The sequence below is a fragment of the Suillus bovinus genome, assembly GCF_016758785.1.
Source record: "Suillus bovinus strain UH-Sbo-P2 chromosome Unknown EDB93scaffold_38, whole genome shotgun sequence".
In the NCBI taxonomy this organism is placed as follows: Eukaryota; Fungi; Basidiomycota; class Agaricomycetes; order Boletales; family Suillaceae; genus Suillus; species Suillus bovinus.
This window is the reverse complement of record NW_024542094.1, coordinates 158,234-176,939: the sequence shown is the minus strand read 5'-3', so window position 1 is coordinate 176,939 and position 18,706 is coordinate 158,234. Positions and strand designations below refer to the sequence as shown.

Below are 18,706 nucleotides of genomic sequence, written 5' to 3'. Positions count from 1 at the left end.
CCCGTTCACGGACTACCTTGTATTATAATCCGTGTTTAATGTTACTGTAAATCTCGCTAGTACCTGTCTGTGACAAAGAGCAGTACAGGAAGTCCTTCATCAAACCATCCATATATCTTCAAGAAAACCGGGTAAGTTGCCACGATCCACTCCCTACATGATCATTCTCTACCATGACTCCAATTGCGCTAGCCCGAAATTTCGTGCTATCATTCACAACAAGGCACAGGCACGTCCCTCTACGAGTCGGACTTTCAACTGGCAATCTATGCAGTCGCGCCTGTCCTGTTCCGCTGTGGGTAGGTACCACTGTTGTTCCACCCTGGGAGCGCGCCACGACCAACTGCGCATTTCTCCAAACCTTGGCTGCCATGGATGCATAAGCCGTGAACCCGTATCCTCTCGTATATGGCTTTTCTCCCACCAAATCATCCACCGAGTCATCCAATTTGATTGTGCCGTCGATGTATCCAGTCGCCAGGTTAAGCAACGCCTGAGCCAGCCCAGATCCTCCCACAGCTCTATCCACGTCGCACCCTAATCCGACGTGCAGGCCAAATAATAAGTTCCATATGTCTTCGGGGCAGTATGACAGCTTTTGGAGCATGTTGATAATTCCCTTGATGTCTTCCGGTTGTGATTGCCATCTTATTACTCCAGTCGACCGATGCGGAATGCGAACGCCAAGGGCTCCTCCACGGACAACTGACATCTGAGGAACTTCTACGGAACGCCACTCCGTGATAGCACTGGCAGGGGTTGCTAACACAGTTGCAGGTACAGGCACCATGGACATTCCTTCACATGCGGCGTCTCTGTCGACTAAGTGGCTCCATCTCAGCCAGGAGAAGTCCCCCTTCAAACTGGCTTTGTCCACAAGTTCAGCGAACACTTTCTCCACTGGAAGCCGATAGTCAGGTGTAATTGTCTCTAGACGACACACGCCAAGCAGAGAGTACGCCATGTCATGAGTGACAGTAGACTGGCGCCTCCACACGCTCGATATAGCTGCCCCGAGCGGCATGCATGCCTTCATCGCGTCCGACATAGAATGAACCGAGTCCCAAAAACTAGATAATTGCCCCAGCAAATTGTCTTTCTTCTGTGTCGCTGCCCGTCGACTAATCGGGCGAGAGATTTTGAGGACGTCAGAAATGGGAATAGTTTCCTCGTTCTCTCCCACCAGAAACGTTATGCGGTTCAGAACTGCCTCTTGGAACGTCCAGACACGCGTCCACCACCTGCTGCTGAATAGCCTGTGCAGCGCCTTGTTTGAGCCTTGGGAAGCGAACATGTACATCCCGTGCGTATCTCCAGCCTGTTCGAGTGCACGGAACCCATCCAAATCTATCATTCCGGTTCCATGCTCCACGACTCTGCTTATCGTTTGGTCTATCTCCGGTACAAGGCATAACACTGCTATAGCCCCGCGGTATATATCCGCCATCTTCGCAAGCTCAACCATCTTTATTGGTTCGTTGTCCTGGTCAATGCAGATCGCATCGATCCACAGAGCATATGAGGTGTATTTCGAGAGCCGGTCGGCGATGTGTAATGCTTGCTCTGTGACCCGCCTTCCTTCCCATTCTTTGAAAGAAGGATTGGGGTCCCACACGTAACTAATTGCGATATAAGGTTCAGCGGAGGATGCGGAGTCGACCAGCTTTCCGTCCCGGATGCAGTTCCCGGGTCGCGCATAGGTCGTAGCGGCCTTGGCGTTGTTCCTAGGATTGTCTTCAACTTGGATTAGCTTCACTACAGGTTTGTGCCATACTCAGCGTTTTTAATGATCCGATGCCATGTCATGTATGTTGTCTTTCGCTCTGTCACGTTCTTGTGGTCTCTAAAGTATGCTCTGCACCTAGGAATGGAGGCATTGTGCTCCATCATCATCCCGCATCGATGGCGCTCGTTTTCGCACTTCCAAATGTTCATTTGAGAGATTCTGGGATAGGTTGGCCATCTGCGTGGCATTTGATCAAATATTCTCGAATCAAGCGCCGGCGGAGTCACAATGGTACGCAAACAACCGATAATTGCTCTCACCGTCTTGTGCCTCAAGGCAGGTCCATAGAGTGGATTCGAGAACCAGCCTACATAGTAAGCACTTGAAGCAATAGCAAATTGTCTTCGATGAATGCGAAACGGTTTGTAGTAGCAAGTATTCTGATGTCCTACAGAGGATCTCAAGAAGAAGTTGCCGAAATTGTGTCGATGTATTTCAATGCAATATATCTGCTTGAGTGACGCTTCGTTTCATAGGACATGCAAACCACTGCGCCCACAGTTATCATCGTCGGTAATTTTTCCGAAGGCTCTTCGCCGAGTCGGCACTGGTGGAGAACAGTGTTTTCGATCTCGACATGAAGTATGGTATTATAAAAGTAAACGTCCAGAGGTGCACGGATCGCTTGTGACTGATAAAATACGGACAGGGTCAAAGTCAACCAGGTGTATATATTGTCCTTGTACGCACTTCCTAATTAGTGGAGCAAATTCTTTTTCTTCAAGTCCTCCGTTTGAACACCAGGGGGAGGCGGGTCGGTCTAACAGCCATCAACATTTCATCTTACAAGAGTAGAAGTCCAACATACGCCAGAGTAATTATACTTCGTGCGTCAAGTACTCGCGCCTTGCGCTGTTCATATGTTTCGCCAGCAAATTGCGGCTCGTCCTTGATTGAGATTGTATATTGTGAAATCAACATGGTGAGAACAGCTGCTCCTTCGGTTTCCGAGAACCTGAACAAAATCAAATGGATGACCAAGAATAATGTTAATATGCTCACTTTCTTCCTACACACCCTCTGTAACCTTCATTGAAATGTGCGTCTTCGAGTTCGTTCCGAGCAAGATGTTAGAGTGACACTTACCACTACTGAAGGGAAGGAATGCATCTCGATTCCAGTCACCCAGAAATCGTTCGGGCTTGAACGTGAATGGATCTTCCCAGTACTTAGCTGCAATCATGCGCTGGATTGTTATTGCATCTCTTTGCATGTGGAAAGTGACTTACGGTTGTAGTGAAGCCCAGGTACATCTAGTGTAAGCTCTAATCCCTTAGGCACAACAACCGTTTTCATCGTCCCGTTCGCATCTGTGAGGGTGAAGGTCGTGTCTTCGATACTTAACTTTGGTACAACGGAAACCTGCACCTAAAGTTAACAGTCGTTCTGAGATATTTGCTTCACCAACATACAGGGGGGAACATCCGCAGTGCCTCGTTGAATACGCTGTCACGATGTCAGCACATAACCCAGATGATTTAGAGGCAGACTGACGCAGAAGAGTAGGCCAATGACGGCATATCATTATAAGTCTGTCAAAAACATCGTGAGTCGGGTTGTATAGCTGTCTGTAATTCAGGGGTACATACAGGAATTCTTCCATCAGGTAGTACACGCTTGATATGTTGGTACATTTCTTCCTGCTTATCAGGATGTAAAGCCAATAATGCGAACGCAAAAGAAAGTGTATGGGCTGTCGTCTGTGAGTTGTCAGCGCGAGGCAAAAGTGTGAAACAGATGTAATACCTCGTGTCCCGCGACCAAAAATATGAAGATATTTCCTGTCGGACAATGTTGTCATGCTCTGTTACAGTCTGAAGTTGTAGCTTACCAATTAATTCGCTGTCGCTCAGCTTTACTTCATCCTTCGATAAATTATCATCGTCATTTGCCGATAACAAACTAGATAATAGGTCGTGATGATACTCCTGCTGGGATACTTGTCGTTCATGGATCATCTCTGTAAGGTATCGCTACAAAAAAAAAAGGTCATCAAAATGTCAAGTATTCAGTCCGATTATGGTACAGACATGCAACTCATCGAAGGCAAGCCTTGCACGTCTGAAACGTTTAGTAAGTCCCATGGCCCATCTCGGTACTAATAATGCAAGGGTGAGATCCTGTGTCACTGTGTGAATAGCATCTTTGAAAGTAAGTTGGTGTCCGAGTGGGACCACAGCGTCCTCCTTCCAGGATATAGGACGACCAAAGCCTATGACGAGTTCAACATATCATCAACTATCTATTCATAAGGCCAATCGTGCTCACCTGCAGCCCCGATCACGAACAGAGCAATCTAGTGATCCAAATAAAACTAATTAAAAGAAACGCGGAGGTGGCGTCAAGAACTCTCACTGGCAAAGTCAAATCTACGGAGTGATTGACAACAACTTCTTCTTGTCCAGCCCACATTGTATCAAAAAGGTCGAGCATGATCTGTATCGTTGCATCCCAGACCAATATATTATTCCTCTTCAAGTTATAAGTTAGGAAGCTCTAATGTGCGCATGGACTTCAGTTACTAACTTCTGAAAACGCAGGTGCGACGATCTTGCGGTAACGCTTCCATTGGTCGCCTTCGGAAGCAACAATGTTTTCGCCAAAGAATGTCAATATGGTGTATCGGCCAAGAGGTTTGGGAAAGCGTCCTCCACGAGACCAAACAATGTGCTTTGGTACGATTGATCAATTTGTAGGCTTCTAAAATCGCAATAGACGGTCATACCTTGATCACATCGACGTCTGCTATGAACAGCGATCCCGCTGCTTTCGGCCACCATGCCACCTGAAACTATTGACCTCTGCTACACCACGGTATTGCAAGCAACTTACAGTGGAAATTATGTCAAGGCCCTTCTCCGCAAAGGCTTCCGAAATGTACGTTAACTAGGGAAAATAAATTAAGGTGGAAAATGTTCGACGTACGGGCATGCTTCGACAACCAAGAATGATCATGACCTAAGTTCAACAAGGGGATCGGGGGAAACATGTGTCCGAGCACACTTGAGTGACTGATCATTGTTCTGTATCCTGGAAGGTGACTATGCAAAATTAGTTCTATGTAAGTAATTCGATAAAGCCGGTTAACTCACTGAATGCTTGCCAGCAGTCGACGGAAATCTAAGAAGAGCTGGAAGGCGCGCAGTGCACACACCAAACCAACTAATGTTGCAAGGGTCTCCAACGAAAAACCAGTGACGATCATGCTTGCAGGGGCGAACGTGTCGTGAGTACACAATACACTATTCTGCACTCTATCATATAGAGATTGCCCCCTATGTACGGCGGGAAAGTCACTGCACACCGCAGCTCGGACCGAACTCCCTTCCGACGGATGGACGGAAGAAGTCCGAATAGACCCTAGTGGTTAGACGAATCATGGCCAGCCGCAGACTGTAAGCACTTTGGCAGATGTCACCGGAATATATGTGAATTGATTCCGTCGTCAGGTGGATCGGGATATCGAGTGACCCAGAAATGGGCAGCAGGTTGCATGAGGACTAAATTAGTACAATAAGATTACATTGGTCGCGTCAACTATTCTCCAATTTCCAACACGACCCACTTACGTGTAAGGAAATCAAAGATGCTCCCGAAAATCACTGTCATGAGTGTACAGCTGAGGGTAACGGCGATATAGGGCATGCCGAAATCTAGCGAGGTCGACAAAGAGGCTCGGGTATAAATCCTCTCCTAATCACAACTCAAAGAGGTATCGTGAGACGATCGAGGGAGCGGGAAAAACAGCCTCTGGTGGATCCCAGCCTCTCATCGCATCAGGTGGTGTTCGGGGTATTTTAAGAAGGCTTTGATAACCTCCACGGATATTTTGAGCGTGTCTATGGTGGATTTTAGTGGTGCCGAAGTCCGGTTCGGTTCTTAGGCCTCTAAATGCGAACGCCGAACTGGACCATCGGTCGCGTTCAGGCAAGGAGGACGAACGCTGGACCGGACGCTGATGAACGTGTTTACAAGCGTTCGGTTCGAGTTCAGAATGCGTTCGAACGCTCGAACGCTACATATAAATTGACAAAAATTGCAAGAAATACATGAACAGTAAATGAGTAGCTAAATTTCGTCCATGGCAGAGTGTTCGTGAGCAGCAGCAAACTCAGCTTGAACCGTTGCGGAAATATGGCCTTGACGGTACCCACTTTTCAACAGCTGTAGGGCCTCAAATGTTGCTGGCAACAACTGATTATGGCGTGTGGTCCCAGTGATGCCACCACTCGAAAACGCTCGTTCAGATGCGATGGCAGAGCCTTGAATAGCGAGGTAATCCTTTGCAATGCGAGAGATGGTGGGATATTGAATGGAATGGTGCTAAAGGCATTTTAAGTCAACTTGCAAGGAAACACGATGCGAAAAAACTCACGCCCCACCACGCCACTATATTCTCAACATCTTCTAATGGGGCAGCAAGGTACTCGTCGAGCTCCTGGTGAGGTCTTCGATTTGCGGTGTCATTTGCGACACGAGTTTTGACAGCATCGCGCATCCAGCTATGGCCGTATGACCCCTGGCGAGCAAGCAAGGAAGGAGCCACAGCAGCTGGCTCTGCAGTGGCAGGCGAGACATTGCAATGATAATATTTGTCGAAAACCTTCCACAAGCTTCTCATGCCCTCGTCAAAGTCGCGAGGCTCCCATTTACCCTTCGCGTATGCCACCTTATAGTTAGGATTGAGCGCTACATTGTACATTAGATAGGGCATCATAATAAATAAAATACATACTGAGGCAAACGAAATAAACATCAGTTTCGTCGATTTTGTGGTACCATTTGCGAATATTGTCGAGGCCAGAGTTGATCGCGGATGAAAAGTCGTCAAACTTTGACGAACCAGCCATGTTTTGCCAAGTTTGTTGGAGATACTCGAGGACTGGAATCGCGCGCCATACGGTAGGTTCGTGAGTCGCCGAAAACGATTGTTGAGCATTGGCAGGTTCCTGGTTATACAGTAGGTTAATACAACATTTGAGACTCGACTGGACACTCGCACATACCTGAAGCACATCATGCATCAGTTCCAACTTCTTCCATTCTTCGGCTGAAAGCTTGAACACTCCATATGACTTGCCCTGCAACTTTGGGACTTCATCACTGTCATCCGCCAGTTGTATGAATCTATTCACCCCCTGCCAGCAGATAAAATTGAGTTAGTATTGTGCATAGGGATGGTAATAGAAACCAACTGACTTTGCGTAGCTTAAGGGTGCGCTCCAACATACCAAAGAGCAAGGCCCATCGCGTGCGAATCCATTTCAAAAGCTCCAGCTTCGGCTCGTTGACCTCGACACAGCACTGTTGGAAGAAGGTGCGTGCTTGGGGAGATTTCCGAATCTAAAAAAAGGGTTCATTAAATAGTGTTAGTCAGACGAGGGTACACACATACCTGCGTAACAAGCGCAAGGGCTTTTCCTGCAGTGTCGGCAACCTCGAAATCAGTTGATTCTTCGTCTTCGTCTTCATCGGCCATGTTCTTGAGGAGAACACTTGCTGGTGTAGGTGCGACCTCCTCGACAAAGTGTTTGGCGGCTAAGTGCAAGGTGTGCTCCATACAGCTGAATAGACATCAACATATATAGATCACAATATTAAATAGTTCACTTACCGCACGCGGTGCTCACCAGCAATCCATTTCTTGCCGGAAGGGTCGATAGCAAGAGCAACGGTCTGAATTGCTGTGTCGTTATTTGTAGCATTGTCAGCCGTAAACCATCCAACCTTAGTGTGGATGCTATAGTTATTGATAGTTTGAATCAGGATTCTTCCGATGTTGCTCCCACTGTGATTGCCGTTGATGATGGTGAATGCAAGTTGCTCTGTCTTCAATTCCCACTCGTGAGGTTTCCCGGCTGGGGAGTCAATGTAATGCGCGGTGACGGAGAGGAAAGGTACACCAGGTTCGGATGTCCATGAGTCGAACATGATCAAAATTTTGCTATCAACTTCCTTAAGCTTCTCCTTCACACATTGAACGGCAAGCTGCGCCCGTTCAAGAATTTTGTCTCGAGTTTTTGTGCGATGAGGAATGTCCCTGTCTGAAAGGGAAGGCCGGAGGTATTGAAGCAGCCGACGAAAGGGTCCCTTGTCAACGAGTTGGAACGCCTATCTATGGCATGAATATCCTAAGTCACAATTACAAAAAAAAAAACACTCACCTCATCCTCAGACACGATAAGCTCAACAATGTAATCCATTAGACCGGTCTTGGTGAATTCAGGAATTTTAGCCGTAAGGGAGGCATCTAATGTTTGCTGCGCTTCGTCAGTTGCTTTGCAGTTAGGAGGTATCGCCCGATCATGCATCTTGATACCTCGTTCATTGCAGCGGTTGCGGTATATTGGAAAGTGACACTTCGCATTTCGAGTGATATGGGTGCGGCGAGTCGAAACACTGCCTTTGAAAAAGCAGTGATTGGTGGGTACATCATTGGCTCTTAAATTGACATTAGTTATGTGTGTGACATTCAAAGTAAAAGTAAAAACGTACCTGCAGATCTCGCACCACCAGCCGTCTTCGGGTTCTTGGGTGTGCGGATTGATGCGTCCCTTCTCCTGAGTAAATACTACCTTCAAATCCCCACTGCGCTCCTCTTTCTTCTTATGCTTGCGATCCTCACGATCCTTGTCTCCAAATACCTTGGTCCGCTCGTAAGCTTCTTCGGCCTCTTCTTCATCATCTGAGCAATCTTCTAGTGCAGGGGGTTCGTCGTCATCGTCATTGTGGGACCCACGTTGCACTCGCTTGTGTGCAGGCTGTCCTTGGGGAGGCACTGGAGCCACTCATTTGGCAGCTTTGGCTGGAGCTGTGTTGCCAGCATTGCAGATTTTTTCTGTCGGTTTAACGGCTCGGCCTGAGCGAGACACGAAGGCAGTTAGCTTGCCATTGGATGCAGGAGGCGGAGGTGGAGCAAGCATGGGGGTGTCATCATCGGGATCATTGTACCAATCAATGGCGCTAGCATCTTTGAGTTGGCCATTGGATCCAAGTGTGCAAGACATTCTCGCAGCCAGAAGGGTGAATATTGTACCTGTAGTAGCTCATTTATACCAAAATTTGTGGTTAGAGATTAGAAAAATGCGACGCACCTTGAACATATTGTTGCCATGCAATGACTGCAACAGTTGATTGATGTTGAAGCAAAAGCAAGTACCTGAACGAGCATCCCAAAGATATGTTCTGAACATAGATTAAATTATAATCCTAATAACGATTAACATAGGGCTTACCAAAATGTTGAATAGATCACAGAGGAAGTCAGACGTCACTAACAGAAATGCATTCAGTCTTTTGGTCGTGAAGTAAGAGCCGTTCTGGAGATCAATGCTCCCAGAACTGCCAATGGCCATATGAGTTTGTTGCCAGGTGATCAGAAAAAATATTAGGATAGATGGATAGCAATAAGCTGAGGACCTCAAGCGGATCATAGACAGAAGGAAAGAACTGTTCGAACACGTTTGAACGGGTCCAGACGGGTTCACAAATCTGAGGCATCAGCCGAACGCTGAACCTAATAATAGGTTCGGTTCTTACCGTAGGCTGAACCTCGGACCGAACGGACAGTCCGGTTCGGAAGGGTTTGCGTTCGACCCGAAGTTCTGAACCGGACTCCGGCATCACTAGTGGATTTGTGAGGGCAGCTTTCAACATCAAGGGAGAGAAACTTAGGATGCCGGAAATTATGCCCACTCTCGGCCAGTACATAGCAATGTTGGATGGAAATGGGATGTGTTGATATGTTGTTAGTTCAAATTCATTGCAGGGAGTACGTCAGTAATGAGACAGGTGCAATACGATAACGAACATACCTTGCAGTAGTGTCAAGACAATATTGAGATGTTCGGGCGATGCGAGAGGGCCTAAGTAATTATGTACCATAAGTGATTAGCTAAAAGGTAGCCCAGAGTATAGTCTTGCAGAGGTATCATGATATGCCATATGGTAAAGAAATCAAGAAGTCGCTACAACACGTGATATTGTCGAAGGTGAACACCAAGATGACAACATAGCGTACGAGACTAGTAAGGGAGCATCCAAGAGCATCCAACATGTGTGATTGTTGTAGGGTTGAAGTTGGAGCTCTACATGTTTCATCATCGATCCGAGATTTAAGGTGCCTCGAGCCCTCTGACGTTGCAATGAGGATGCAGCGAGGTGTCGAATTTCTAGCCAACCGGCCCACAATTTCACAATATTGCAAGGTCTGAGCGTGTTAATCTGGTTTCATCAAGAAAGTATTACTCCGAGTCGCGTGCTTTGGCAAAAAAAATATGTATCCCATCGATGAGTGGTGAGAAGGGTTGCGCTATTGAAATTATGTAATTTTAGAAGTTTGAGGCATGCACAATGCACACTAGCACATACCCGTTGTGCCTTCGGCACAGGAAGCAAAAAAAGAGCACTTTGCGCTCTTTTTTGGCTTCCTGGCCTTCGGCTTCATCCTACTTTGGGTGTCTTAAGTCTTGACCTTGAATACTTGCTGTGCCAAAGGCACAGCAAGGCAAAGGAGTGCTTCGCGCTCCTTTGCGAGGTGCCTGCGGCACTTTGCCTTACTAATGATCATAGTGCATTTTGAAAACAATTACATTTTTGAGCAGCATTTCAACACAACTAAAACTACATGATACATCACATCCAAGTCGGTTCTCTATATAAAAGTACATCATATGTACATCAATCATCCAACAGGAATCATAATTCTTCTAAGCACTTCTGTATACACTACATTCGTCGTCTTTGAGCCCTCTTCACTCTCAGGAAAGATAGCAAACACTCTATCTGGGTGAGTGCAGCGAGATAATGCAACATAGAGCTGTCCATGGCTGAACACAGGAGTCCGCAAATTAAGCCCAACCCACTTGACACTTTGACCTTGCGCCTTGTTGATGGTCATAGCAAATGCGACACAAACGGGGAATTGGCGACACTTGAGAGGAATGGGGTTATCTTCAGATGTGGCATCCAGGGTCATGCAAGGGATTAGGACTGTGTCCCGATCATCTTGGTGAGCTTCATTGACTCCATCTCTAAGAATGCGACACTTGAGGACGCGAACGGTCCAAGACAGCAGGATCATGCGAGTTCCATTATAGAGGCCCTCGGAGGGGTTCAAGTTGCGCAACAGCATCAGGGGAACACTTTTTTTGACCTCCAATTTGTGCAAAGGGAAGCCTGATGGGGTGAGGGTATGAAGGAACTCTGTGGGGATGTAATCGTATTCCCTCTCGCTGACTGAGTCTGCACTGGTGAAGACCGCTTTATCTCCAGGGAATGATTCAAGAATGGTGGTGTTGATCTCATCCACATCGGTGTTCTTTGTGGAGAGGATGGTGCATTCCAGGAAGAAGGAATCATCCACTGCAGGCTGCCCAGGGAGCAGAACTGGAGAGTATAGGGTGTTGATGAGAGACTGGACATCATTGTTGGGGCAGCGCATATGAATAGGGAGGGTCACAGTTCCGTCTTCATTTGTGCCCTCGCCAGCTCCAATCTCAAGGAGCCACCTTGCAAATTCATCAGAGGCAGGGTCTTGACCAAGCCGCATATTTCTCTTGAGGTGGAAGATACGAAGCTTTCGCCAGAGTTGAGATCTGCAAAGGGTAGCGCCCACTATCTGCTCCCTGGATCCATGGGTCACCACTGGCAGGGTCTGTCTAAAGTCTCCGCCGAAGAGCACAGTTATTCCCCCAAAATCAGCCTCTTTGTTTAGAAGATCACGCAATGTGCGGTCAAGGCACTCCAGAATATGACGATGGAGCATCGGAATTTCATCGCAGATGATGAGGGAGGTCTCCTTGAGAAGCTCATGGACGACATCTCCTTTTTTAATGTTGCATGAGCTGTCCTTGTTAATGGGAATGGGGATTTTGAATTGCGAATGAGCCATACGTCCACCTGGTAGGAGGAGGGAAGCAATTCCAGAGGAGGCCACACAGAGGACAATCTTTCCTTCAGCACGGAGTTTTGAAGCGATGAGTTTGCAGAGATACGTCTTGCCGCATCCCCCTGCACTATGGACAAAGTATGCGCGTCCGGGTCTTTGCTGATTACGATTCATTGCATCCTCGACCACAGCATTATAGACCACCCTCTGCTCGACATTAAGCAAAGGGACTCCTTCATCCACTATCTGCTGAAGCTCCTGCGGGTCATACTGACGCTGCTCAGCGATGAGCTGGTTGCCCTCCATGGCCCCCCATCTTTCTGCCATTCGAGCTACTGGCATTTGAGGAATTGCTTCCAAAGACTTGCCATTTTTGCGGAGCACCCCATCAATGAGATGAAGACCATAGTCGTGTACCTGTTCCTCCGTGGGGTCAGGCATGTTGAATGGTGCGTGAGTGAGGCGGTGACGCAGATCATCGCAGAGATTTTCCTTGAAGCGGTTCCAAAAATCATCAGGGCTGGTAGGGTTGCAGTGCAGCAGGATGATGGCAAAGAGATTGCGCATGCGATTTCCTGTGTACATATGAGAAGCATCCCGCAAGCACTGGATCCATTCGTAATCGTCATCAAGCAGACCCCTGTGCCGACATGCTTCCTTGAAAGTCTCATAGAGAGTCCCATCATGTGTCCGAAGGTGTTCGAAGGAGGTAGCCCCTTGAGATTATGGTGAGCTTGATTGATAAAAATTGTCTTAGACATCATACCTTTCACTACAGTCAAAAGCAATCTCAGATAGAAGCGCTCTCCGGAGCTGGGTGCAGCAGCGTACATTCTTCCAATCGCCATTCCTCGCTCCCGTATCTTCCATGCACCTTTGCTCCAAACAAATTTTGAGGGGAAATCCTGATAGAGGCTGTCGTGGGCTCCAGCTGCCACCAAGTTCTCATTGGCATTGGCTTTGAACCATCCAGTGAGGCAAGTACCTTTCACTTCTGCGCGCTCAAGGACTTCCTCAGCATCATCATCAGGGTCATAGAACACCATCTGTTCATTTTTGAGATGGACCGGCAAACGGTAGACAGAGGGCCATTCGAGATGCATGGAAAATTTGAAGATGCGCCATGCAGCCTCGGTAGAGCTGATATATCTCGAGTCCAGATATGATTTGACCTCATCCACCGCTCCTCTCATCTCCAACGTAGCACGGTCGTTTCCCTTATAAATGTATTTGTGGATGTACTTGACAGATTTGATAGAGGCGCAGACCTCGAGATTGATGTGGCAGTTGAATTCCACCAGCAGTTCAGGGGGATGTGGAACAACATCCTTGTTGGTGAAGATGATGTCGTTCTTTTGGATGGTGCGACCATTGTCAGGTCTCGCATACTCGGGATAGCCATCATCCTTCATCAGGGTCTGGGGACAGAATGTTTTTGGAAAGTGCTTTTTGCACCACGAATTCTCTATGCAACGCTGCGGACTGCAAGGGCCATGCAGCATGTATTTTTCCACAACCTGATAGAGCTGAGGATGGATGTTCCTGTCAGGGATCTGAGCAGAGATGAAGGAGTCGATTTGCTCAGTGGTACGGATCTTATAATCTGGCTCCAGGAAGATGAGAAGGTGCATATGAGGCAGGCCCCGCTTTTGATATTCGATGGTGTACACCAATCCAGCAACCTTCCCATAGTAGCCCTTGCGAACCTTCTTCAGCAGCGCTTGCTGCTTCTGGTAGAAAACCCGAGCCACCAAGTCTGGGCGGTCCACAGTGCTCTGACCTATATAAGAAATTGTCAGCACAAAGTCATACACAACACATCAAATAAGAATCATTACCAGGAAGGAGATTCTCTGTGATTTCAGGCCAACTTCCATTGGCGGTCATCGTCAGGAAGAGATCCGGCTTTTTGCAGGCACGGCAAATGGCTAAGGAGTCTTGAAGCAGCTGATGCATATATTGAGGGCTCCCTGTGTGAGAGGAGGGAAGAATGATGGAGCGACCTGTCTGAGCCAGATCATCTACACCCTCGTTGCGAACATTATCTGCTAAGCCTTGATAGCAGTCCGCCCTCAGCCACTCTTGGTTGCTCCTGATCCAGTTCAAATTGCTCTGTTCGATGGAGGCCCAAGCATCGACGATATACTGCTGGAACAATCTTCCACCGTGAAAGATATTGTTGTGATAGATGGGAACAGGGTGTGGATGAAGTCGATAGGCATAGTACAACAGCTGAGTGACATTCTTTGCAACCGTGCGGGTATTTGGGGGGAGAATCAGAGGTATTCCAAGGTGCCAGCCCTCCTCTCCAGATGGAAAGAGAAGGACATAGTGAAGTGGGGAGTACGCATGGCTGAGCTGACTTATACGCTGGAGTCGACCTCCTTGAAGCTGCAAGACAATGTCCCGTTTTTCGGATACCTGCTCAGATCCATCTCCAGGAATGATCACAGCAATTTCATCAGCAGTGGGAACATTATATCTTCGACCATCTGTGCCTTGCTGGAAGTGAATGCGTGCACGAACATCCGTGTGCTGCTCTGGAGGCTTCTCTCGCATGACCTGATAGGCCTGCTTGTAAAGAGCGGCATAGGGATTGATTCGATACAGCATGTCATGGAGCTCCCTGAGAATGCCACGATCAAGACCTTCATTTCCAGGTCAGGTGGCGCGAATGTTGGTGGCTCCCTCGGGATCATAGATATAAAGTTGCGCATATGAAGGCTGAATGCCTTCTGGAGGTATGAGACTACCCATGAGGTGATGGAGAGATCCATGAATACGAAAAGCATTGGGGCCAGAGCCTTGGAGGGCTCTATCCTCGATATCGACACCGACCGACGTGAATGCAAGAGCGCTGTTGTACTGCCGAATCTTGGAGACAAATGTCCTGTCAGTATAAGTGTGCTGCAGTTCTGGCAGCCATGGTGGAAAGGGTGGGAGGACAACTTTACCCTCCAAGCAGCATGTACCAAATTTTGGATTCCGTAGGGAGGATTTTGAGAGTCTTTCGGATGCAAAGTGCAATGCATGGCACTTGGTGCACTCTACATTAAGAGGACCAAGATTATGGATGTTTATAGGCTCCCTGTATGGTCGAGCTCCATCAGGGATAGGAACAATGCGGTTGATAACTTCTTGAACCTCTGCCTCATGCTCCTCACGCTGTTGAAGCTCTTGAGCTCTTCTCCTTTCTTCATCAGCAGCATGATTTTCTTGAGAAGCAGGATCATTATATTCATGCAGTGCCTCTTCTAAGTGCTCTGCCTGCTCACAAATCCTTTGTTGTCTCCGGCGTTGGATCTCTTCTTTGTCTTGATGTGCTCGCAGACGATCCCGAGCCAGTCTATTCTGCTGCTCCTCTTCGTGCTGACCTGCTCGCAGACGATCCTGAGTTTGTCCATTGTACTGCTCCTCCTCATGTTGACCTGCTCGCAGACGATCCTGAGCCAGCCTAACCTGCTGCTCCTCTTCCTGCTGCTGCAATTGAGCCTCTCTTTGGATCCTCTCAGCTTCTTCTTGCTGCAAACGAAAATTCTCCCGCTGCTGCAATTGAGCCTGTCTTTGGATCCTCTCAGCTTCTTGCTGCTGCAGGCGAAGAGCCTCTTGATACCGCAACTGAGCCTGTCTTTGGATCTCAGCTTCCTGCTGCTGCAGGTGAAGAGCCTCCTCATGCCGCCATTGAGCCTCTCTATTGATTCTCTCAGCTTCCTGATGTTGCAATTGTAGCTGAATTTCATGACGTTGAAATTCCTCCTGTGCTTGCCTTTGAAGTAAGTCATTTCTGATGCGCTCATTGTCCATTTGCTCTGCCTGTAAATGGTGTTGAAACTGAATATTAAATTGATGATAATCAGGTTCAGGTGGTCCATGTAAAGGCGGTGCAGGATTAGGTGCAAAGTAATGAAGAGGATTGTCAAAGTTGTGAGGACCAACTGCGCCCTCATAATGAATAGCACCATATACAGGAGGAGCAGGAGCAGGAGCAGGTTGAACAGGTTCATTATAAACATGAGGTACCTGTTGAGGCTGTATTCCAGCTGCCATTAGCTCTGCTTGCGCCTGCTCTCTTATCTCCTCTCTGTCCTGTTGCCTACGACGGTTGCGCTGGCGGCGTCTATCATTATGAGCTGCATTCATCTGTTCATTCAGGCGTGCATTATAATCAACAGGAGGGTGCTGATGAGCACGTTGCACATGCGCAATGGCATTACGTGGCAAGCCAGGATATTGTCCAACTGGTAGCGGTTCATATGGAAAGTGAGGAGGAGGCTGCCATGCAAAAGGTCGCAGAACAGGCCCTGCTTGTGGTTCATTAGCTGGCATGAAATTTGGCTGTGGTATATGAGGTGGAGGCCTATCGTGAGCAGCATGTCGACGATTGCGCCTGGTAGGGGACGTCATCTGGAGTCGATTCAGTCTATCGCGTTCGCATTGGGAGTGACGCTCGCGCTCTGGGATAATACGTTCATTATTTCTAAATAGCATGTGCAGACATTAGCATCATGCACCTTGCACATAGCAATATATAGTCAGCAACTCACGGAATGGGCATATTTCCGTCCATGTTTGATATTTAAATGGTTGTTTAGCAAGCGTAAAATTTGAGTTGCCTGAGCCCATCAATAAGTCATTTCTATCTTTGTTGATAATAATCAAAACCCACAAAAAGTGTATCACACTTTGTTACACTTGGCTGCGGGGGAGGGCAATTTAATTCGAGAATTCTATACAAAAGCAGCAGCCAATTGTGTAATGATTTGTGTCACCAAGTTATGTAACAAATTGTGTAACCAAAATCTGTTATGCTTTTGCTATTCTCGATGCTCGCTCCCTTATAGTAGGAAAAGTGAGTTGTTTGTCCGTATTATGGGCGGGGCGCAGTAGGCGTGCAGAATGCTGTCCACTATATCGCGTTTGGCAGCATTTTTGGACACCGTGGAATTTTACCTCTCGAAATTCTGAATTAAGAATTTTTCGTAGTCACCATTAGCAAACTCAAGTGAGAAAACCACGCGAGATTTCCAAAGTAAGGATTAAGCGAGGTAAGCGAAACCACATGGCCTTTGGCGAAATAAGCAAGGTAAGTGTATCTATGCGGTGCAAGCGACCCAAGCGAAAACCACGCGAGCTCCCAGTACTTCCCTCACCCATCCTCCCTTACTTTATAGACTAGCACACACCCGTTGTGCCTTCGGCACAGGAAGCAAAAAGAGCGCTTCGCGCTCTTTGTTGGCTTCCTGGCCTTCGGCTTCATCCTACTTTGGGTGTCTTAATAATCATTGCAGGTTTTGAAATAAATTATATTTTATTCACTGAGTTGTGATCAAAATTTCAAAATAAGTTACATACTTTGAGCAGGATTCAAATTGACAAAAGTAAAAGTACAATTGAATATATGTATTTTCTCATCTACTGTTGTGTCTGGTGTTCTGTGCTCCCTCCTCCCGTCCTGTTGTCCTCCTCCCGTCCTGTTGTCCTCCTCCCGTCCTGTTGTCCTCCTCCCGTCCTGTTGTCCTCCTCCTGTCCTCCCACTTCTCCTGTTTTCCCATTCTTCTATTTTTTCCCATTCATCTGTTTTCCCTTTTTCACTGTTTTCCTGTTCTCCATTCTCCTGTTCTCCAATTTTCCCCATTCTCATTTCTCAATTGTCTTTTCTTCTTAAATTTTTTTCTTAATGTAGTTAAATTTATTATGATTTGAATTTCGTAAATAATAAATGTTTTTCAATGAGTGCTGCCCTAACGGGCAGCGGACGCACGTGATGCCACGCGAGTTTCCAAATCGAGCTTTAAGCGAGGTAAGCGAAACCACATGGCGTTTAGCGAATCTTAGCGAATCTTAGCGAATCTAAGCGTATCTAAGCGAATCTAAGCGTATCTACGCGGTGCAAGCGGAAACCACGCGAGCGTCCGTCCCTTCCCGCCACCGTTCTCCCTTACTTTATAGATGGTACCAACTCGTGAGTCGCCATGATACAATCTACCACTGAGCGCCAGTCTGTGCCCCAGGCTTCTACCCTATACAACGCTCAAAACTCAAATTTACCAAGATCAAACTCTGGAAATTTTCAAAATCGAGTTGAATCATCTTGTCCTTGAACGACGAATTGCGATTGTTACTGCCAATACTTAGGTTCACGCTGGAAACTGTATCGCTAGTTTTAATGTTCCGTCTCAGGTGCGTGCGTATATATAGCATGCTTGCTTCGAATTCCCTGGAACTCATGATATAGAATTAGTAATGTCTTCTTCCATTCCATCATCAAGGTTTGACCGGGAGGGATTAGGACCTCACTGTGGCTCCATTTCGCCTGTCATGGAATGGCGAACCGGACACAACCGTTCGAATCTTCTTTCGCGATGCGCGACGGGCCATTGATGATCAAGGACATCATCCGGTCCAACTGGCAGAGCCCGCACTTTGCATTCTTATCGGCCTGTCACACTACCGTGGGCGATGAGGAGAGTCCCGATGAGTTTATCCATCTTGCTGCGGCCATGCAATTCTGCGGATTTCGCAGTGTGATTGGTTCTATGTGGTCTGTTGAGGATGAGGTGCTTGCCAGGTTGCGTCTGCTTTTTACCGCAACCTCGTTGATGATTCAGGGAGACTGGACTGTACGCGCGCTGCGGTAGCGCTGCACGAGGCCTTGAAATCTTTGCGCAAGAAGAAGATTCCATTAGAACAGCAGATTGTATTCGTCCACATAGGTGTGTAGTTAAATAATCGATTCGCTATATTATTCCATCTGCTATATCTCTAGTTGTTTTCATTCCATCGCTTTCTTATTTCTGCATGATCCTTTGTTATTCTGTACTGTACTAGAATCATACACAGCGTCTCGTTGAATCAATCTGATTTACTTCTGCATCGTCAGTTCTAAGTCGTTAAGCAAATTTCCCTCGATCCTTCTTTACTCACGAATCTTTCAGCTTGTCTTTGCGCGCGTCGGCATCTTTTCTGAATAGGACGATTTGATCAGCATGACGATATGCACGTCTAACGGAACAGTGGTCCAGTCAAAGTAT

At 47.3% G+C, this 18,706-nt stretch overlaps 4 protein-coding genes across 4 annotated transcripts; 1 reads left to right on the top strand and 3 right to left on the bottom strand.

The window, feature by feature from the left end:
• Window positions 1-56: 56 nt before the first annotated feature.
• On the bottom strand, window positions 57-2,121 carry EDB93DRAFT_538810 (heterokaryon incompatibility protein-domain-containing protein). Its single transcript, XM_041456652.1, has 3 exons — window positions 2,047-2,121; window positions 1,775-1,963; window positions 57-1,724 (listed from the first exon to the last, which is right to left on the bottom strand). The coding sequence occupies exons 2-3, from the start codon at window positions 1,933-1,935 to the stop codon at window positions 119-121; spliced, it is 1,767 nt and encodes a 588-aa protein (XP_041306455.1). The 5' UTR covers window positions 1,936-1,963; window positions 2,047-2,121; the 3' UTR covers window positions 57-118.
• A 385-nt stretch (window positions 2,122-2,506) lies between these two features.
• Window positions 2,507-4,991, bottom strand: EDB93DRAFT_1087671 (cytochrome P450; the record flags this gene model as incomplete). Its single annotated transcript, XM_041446064.1, has 18 exons — window positions 2,507-2,546; window positions 2,595-2,741; window positions 2,789-2,813; window positions 2,873-2,959; window positions 3,016-3,148; window positions 3,199-3,232; window positions 3,281-3,318; window positions 3,376-3,486; window positions 3,533-3,567; window positions 3,618-3,759; window positions 3,817-3,998; window positions 4,055-4,082; window positions 4,142-4,258; window positions 4,313-4,456; window positions 4,512-4,571; window positions 4,619-4,653; window positions 4,712-4,827; window positions 4,879-4,991. 18 exons carry the CDS (start codon window positions 4,989-4,991, stop codon window positions 2,507-2,509), a joined length of 1,587 nt encoding a protein of 528 aa, XP_041306454.1.
• A 9,345-nt stretch (window positions 4,992-14,336) lies between these two features.
• On the bottom strand, window positions 14,337-16,242 carry EDB93DRAFT_1251645 (uncharacterized protein; the record flags this gene model as incomplete). Its single annotated transcript, XM_041453181.1, has 2 exons — window positions 14,337-16,152; window positions 16,220-16,242. 2 exons carry the CDS (start codon window positions 16,240-16,242, stop codon window positions 14,337-14,339), a joined length of 1,839 nt encoding a protein of 612 aa, XP_041306453.1.
• Window positions 16,243-17,576: 1,334 nt separating this feature from the next.
• On the top strand, window positions 17,577-18,548 carry EDB93DRAFT_1153278 (uncharacterized protein). Its single transcript, XM_041449785.1, has 2 exons — window positions 17,577-17,855; window positions 17,917-18,548. Exon 2 carries the CDS (start codon window positions 17,999-18,001, stop codon window positions 18,311-18,313), a length of 315 nt encoding a protein of 104 aa, XP_041306452.1. The 5' UTR covers window positions 17,577-17,855; window positions 17,917-17,998; the 3' UTR covers window positions 18,314-18,548.
• The last annotated feature ends 158 nt before the right edge of the window (window positions 18,549-18,706 follow it).

Excerpts from the sequence above, each read along its gene's own strand:
- EDB93DRAFT_538810 (XM_041456652.1), bottom strand. The coding sequence starts at position 1,935 with ATGAACATTTGGAAGTGCGAAAACGAGCGCCATCGATGCGGGATGATG. Across the intron at positions 1,725-1,774 it reads CGGATCATTAAAAACGCTGA|GAACAACGCCAAGGCCGCTA; the intron begins GTATGGCACAAA and ends AGACAATCCTAG.
- EDB93DRAFT_1153278 (XM_041449785.1), top strand. The coding sequence starts at position 17,999 with ATGGCGAACCGGACACAACCGTTCGAATCTTCTTTCGCGATGCGCGAC.